At 68.5% G+C, this 5,093-nt stretch overlaps 1 protein-coding gene across 1 annotated transcript in view; it reads left to right on the top strand.

Annotated features, from left to right (window-relative positions):
- Nucleotides 1-5,093, top strand: part of MAPK8IP2 (mitogen-activated protein kinase 8 interacting protein 2) — a 20,719-nt gene that overhangs the window by 9,755 nt on the left and 5,871 nt on the right. Inside the window, 2 exon segments of the mRNA XM_009274844.1 lie at nt 3,267-3,372; nt 4,038-4,277. Of these exon segments, the coding sequence (XP_009273119.1) occupies nt 3,267-3,372; nt 4,038-4,277 (346 nt within the window).

Here is a 5,093-nt window from a genome sequence, read left to right as displayed (position 1 = left end):
GTGATGCCCTGGCTGTCGGCAGCACCAGGGGCGCAGCCCCCGTGTGCCCTGGCCCCGTAGCACCGGGCAGTGGGTTCGGCCTGTGCCGGTTCAGCCGGGCCCTGTAAAGGCCGAATCCGGATTGTGCCCTTTCCAAGGAGGTCCCTGGGAAGGTCGTGCCCAGCCCGGGGCTCGGTGGGGCTGGTGGAGTGGGATCCCCTGATGGGAGGGGAAGGAGAAGCCAGTAAAGGTGACGTGTCAGGGAGGAATCGGCGTGGAAAGGCTGTGGTGCACACGCGGCGGGGCCTCGGCAGGGCTCCTGCGGGATGGCTCTTGCCTTCCGGTCCGGGGCACGAGGCCCAGTGAGGGCGGCCACAGATCGGGCCATGGTAGCCCCGGCTGCCGGTCACAGGTTTGGGGTGGGGGACGCCGGCTGGGGCCAGACCCCCGAGGGTCAGCACCGACCTCCCTGCGGCCTCTTCCCTGCCCTGGGAGCAGCTGGGGGCTGGCGGGCGCGGAAGGGGGTGGGGGCACATCTGCTGTCCCGGTCCCTGGCCCATCCCTGTGGGAGAAGCCATTGCAGGAGAACCACTGCCAGGGCAAACTGTCCAGGGAGCTGGTCTGAAAATAATGAGGAAATTCAATCTTCCCGTGGCCTGCTTGGTCGTCACTCCCTCCTCGGGAAGCCCGGCCCCCGGCAGCCCCTGTGCAAACACTGGTGTGTGTGCCTGTGTGCACCCTGCTCCCCATCCCTGCACGGCCCCGCTCCCTGCGCCCCAGGGGTGGGTGATGTTGGGCTCCCTTTGGGGTCTGGCTCCTGGCCCTCACCTCGTGCTGCTCCAGCCCCCTCACTCCCCTCCTCCAGCCCAGGACATGCCAAAGCAGGGGCGGCAAGGTTGGCCCGGGGTGTGTGGTGGGGTGCTGGGTCCCTGCACACCCCACGGTGGGGTGTCCCGCTGCCTCCTGCCCTTCTCGACCCCCCCCTCCATGTGCGGGGCTGGGGCGAGCTCCCCCCTCCCTGAACCGCTGCCTCAGCTCCATTTCAGTTCCGGACCCTCACTCGGGTGCTCCCCCACCCGCACCTCTGCCCCGGCTGGCCGTGGTGTCCTGTGCAGCCATCGCAGGGACGGATGCCGTCCTTCCCGCCTGCTGCTCATCACCCGTGTGTCCAAAGCGCTTGTTGCTGTATCCCTGCAGCTGCAGCGATGGTGCTGCCTCTTCTCCGGCTGCAGTAGGGCCATGGCCAGGGTCCCCTCGGGGAGGCTGCGGGGCCGGGCCGGCTCTCACTGGTGGCCCCATCCCACCGTGCCGGCCCCATCCCGCCGTGCCCGCCCCAGCTCAGGAGTGCTGTGACCTAGAAATTTCAGCCGTGGTTTGTCGCGGCGGTCGCTCCCCGCTGAGGGGGGATAGCCTCCCCTGGGCAGCTGGAGCCCGGACACGGGTGGGCAGGGGCCCCAGCCCTGCTCGTGCAGGGCAGCCGTGCCGTGCCATGCTGTGCCATGCCACGCCACGCTGTGCCGTGCTGGCCTGTCGTGCGTGTCCCCTCAGCCAGGACAAGGGCTGGTGGAGGAGTTGGTCCCCTGGGTGAGGAGGGTCCAGGGGTGTGGGAGCGGAGCCCGGCTGGGGTTTTTCAGGACCATGGCAGGTCTCCATCCCAGGAGAACTCATGGCTGTGCTGTCCCTGCCCTCCCGGGTGGCCGAGGGACCCCTGCGGCCCCTGCTCACCCCCGGGGAGCGTAGCTGTTGGTCTGGCAGTGGGAGGGTTCTGCCCCCCACCCCGCTGCCTGCAGGAGAGCAGCCACTGATGTCCCCTGGGGCTGGGGAGACGGGCTCTGCTCCCCGCTGCCCCTGGGGCTCCCCCACCCCTGGCCAGGGTCTGGGCTCTGGGGTCCAGGGTCCAGCTCAGCCCTGCACCCCGCTGCAGGCCGAGGCCGTGGTCCCACCGCCGGCTCTGATGCTTTTGCCACAGATCTGTGAATATTTGATGCTGTCTCAGTGGCCTACTTCTGGGAATTAGGTGATTTGGGGAAATCTTTCTCCCTGTGAAATGGGAGTAAGTGCCTGGCCTCTGTGCTGGGATGAAGGGCTGGAAAAGGGGAGTTCGGGGCAAAAGCAGGGAGCAAAGCGGGGGAGACGGCTCAGGAAGCAGCCGCAGCTGTGGGGGCTGTGACCGCCCACTGCATGGGGGTCTGCTCCCGCTGCCAGCCGGGTCCCAGGACCGAGACCCCAGTGAGGTCCCAGCGAGGCTGCAGACCCGTCCCTGCCGGAGGAGCCCCATGTGCCCTGGTTTCTACCCGGGAGCTGCCGTGCTCCCTCGGGGCCAGGCTGTGGGGGGCCCTGGGTGTCCCCAGACCTCGGCGGGGTAGGGGTGGGCAGAGGGTCTCTGCTGGCACCTGGGCACTGCCACACCTCCCACCCTACAGAGCCGCCAGAAACGTTTCATTTCCGTTTTCTGACACCAAATCCTGCCAAGAGTTGTCATCTTTTTTCTTTTTTTTTTTTTTTTTTTTGCTTTCCCTGCAGAAACCGCTGGTTTCCATGACACCCCCGTTCCTGACGGGAACGGCTCGGCTTGGTTTCTCTGACTGCCCTTACCTTGGGCAGGGGCAGCCCAAGGAAAGCAGCCCTGCGGCACAGGTCACCCCGAAGCCAGCAGCGGCAGCAGCCGTCCCCTCCCCGCCTTGGCTCCGGCACGTGCCTTGAGTTTGGCTCAAGGGATTTTGCTGGGCTGGGAGTTTGGGAGACGCGCTGCCCACTATGGCGGTGGCCTTGGCACCTCTGCCCGGTCCGGGGCAACCCACGGCTGCCTGGCCCTGAGCTGCGCTGGGCTCCCACTGCGCTGGGCTCTCACCGCCCTGGCACGAGGCCGGCGGTGAATCTGGGCAGTTTGTGGTGAGCCGGGCGGGAGGGAGCGCGCTGCTGAGAGCGGCTGCCCTGTGCACCTTTGCGGCCATCGCCCTCCCCGTCACCTCCGGCCTTGCCAGGCTCCCAGCACGGGGCCAACTCCCAGCAGCGTGCCATGTCGGCTCGGCCGGTGCTCCCGTGCCGGTGCCCTGGGGTGACGGCGTTATACCAGCACGTCCCTGCAGTGTTGCCTGGCTGGTGCTCCCATGCTGGCACCCTGGGGTGATGGCGGAACAATGCCAGCATGTGCCTGCAGTGCCGCTGGGCTCTCCGGGCCCTCATGGTGCTGTGGGGGGAGCGGGAGGCATTTCCCTGAGGTTTGTTGGCATGTCGCCCCTGGCCTGACGTTCCCCAGCCCTGACGTCCCTGGCCCCTCTCCCCAGGCCCCCCCAGGACATCAGCCTGGAGGAGTTCGATGACGAGGACCTGTCGGAGATCACGGACGACTGTGGCATCGGGCTGAACTACGACTCAGACCACTATGAGAAGGTGCAGGAGCTGAGCATGCCGAATCCCCCTGGGGATGCGGTGCGGTGGCTGCATGGGGCTGTGCTGGGGGCCGGGGGGCCGTCAGCCTGGCAAAGCCCCTCCTGGAGTGAAGGGTGCAGGGCCCTCTGTGCCAGGGCGCCAAGGGGATGCACCGTAGTGTGCAGGTGGGGTTCAGAGCCCAGGGAACCCCCCCGGCATGGCTGGGCACCCCAGGGCCCCCCACCACCTCTGGCTGAGCCCCATGAGGTGGCTGCAGGGAACACGGGTGGCTCGGCAGCCAGCCCCACGCTGGCCCCGCTGGCCGGGCGCCTGCCTGTGGATCCCGCTTACGCAGCTCGTCCCCAGCTCTGCCCGGCACTGGGGGGGGACAGTGCTGGGAAAACGGGCAGGGGCCGGGCAGGCATGTGGGTGGGATGAAGCGCTGGGTGTTGGGGCCAGGACAGGCAGGGAGCTGGCAGAGCCGGAGGGATCCCTGGTGTCTGGTGCAAAGCAAGACCCCCATCCCATTGGGGCAGGAGCAGAGGGGAGCGGAGGCGCTGCCAGCCTGGTGCTGGCAGAGCCGCTGGGGAGGGTCGTGCTGCATCAGCCCTGCCGTCCTGGGGAGCAGGGCCGTGGCTGGGGTGAGCATGAGCACCGTGGCCGCTAACCCAGTGCCGCATCCCCAGGACTGCTTGGTGCTGGAGCGCGGCGAGCAGCCGCACCCCATCTGCACCTTCCAGGACGACTTCCAGGAGTTTGAGATGATCGACGACAACGAGGAGGAGGAGGAGGAAGAGGAGGAGGAGGAGGGCAATGAGCTGGAAGCTCCACCATCCCCTTTGGCCTCACCCATCCCCTCACCTGCCCTGGAGGAGACGCAGAAGCACCGGCCCACCACCCTCAACCTGACAGCCCCGGGCACCCAGGTGAGGGTGGGGGCGGCTGGGAGGGGTCTCTGCCCCCCGCACCCCAGGGCTGGTGGAGGAGGAAGAGCGGGGACTCTGTGGGGTGCGGCGTGGGAAGGGGCCCCACAGGGCTCTGCCTGCGGGGGTGGGCTGAGGGCCATGCCCGCCCTGGGGGTGGTGGGCACCAGGAGGGCAGAGAAGGGCAGAGATGGTGCTGGCTCCAGCTCCACAGTGGCCGGGCCGAGCTGGGGACGTTGGGGACGGGTCTGTGTGATGCCCACCGGGGCCCCTGCATGCTCCCGGCCAGGCCCTGGCCCGGGGTGTTTGGGAGGTCCAGCGGGCCCCATCCCCACGTGCAGGGTGCTGGGGCGAGCAGGGGTCCAGGACGTCTCTGTGTGGCAGAGGGCTGTGAGGTGCTGCGGGCGGTTGATGGCTGCGGGCACAGCGGGTGCTGTGTGCTGGCCCCGTGCATTGCACGCCCGTGTGCACGGCTGCGTGTGCATGGGTGCTCGTGCACACCACGTCCCTCCTTTTCCATCCCCAGAGCTGGGCTCAGGGGCTCCCCCAGGGTGGTGGTGGGGGGGGTGTCCCTGTAAGCGTGGCGCTGCAGGGGTATCCCTGTGTCCCCATGTCCCCACGCGCACGCGTGTGCAGTGCCGGCCCTGAGCTGCCGCGCCGCCGCAGTGTGTGGGAAGCTGCGTGCGGTGCTGCCTGCATCTGGCTGTGTTGCCATGGTGCCGGGGGGTTTTTGGGATTCTGGCCTCCTTCCCAGGAGGGCACTGCACGCCGCTGGGGCTGGGGGGCTGTCAGGGGCTGGGGGTCCTGGCCCCGCCGGGG

This window comes from Aptenodytes forsteri, unplaced genomic scaffold (assembly GCF_000699145.1).
Source record: "Aptenodytes forsteri isolate BGI_AS27 unplaced genomic scaffold, ASM69914v1 Scaffold304, whole genome shotgun sequence".
Classification (NCBI taxonomy): domain Eukaryota; kingdom Metazoa; phylum Chordata; class Aves; order Sphenisciformes; family Spheniscidae; genus Aptenodytes; species Aptenodytes forsteri.
This window is presented reverse-complemented; position numbering and strand designations above follow the sequence as displayed.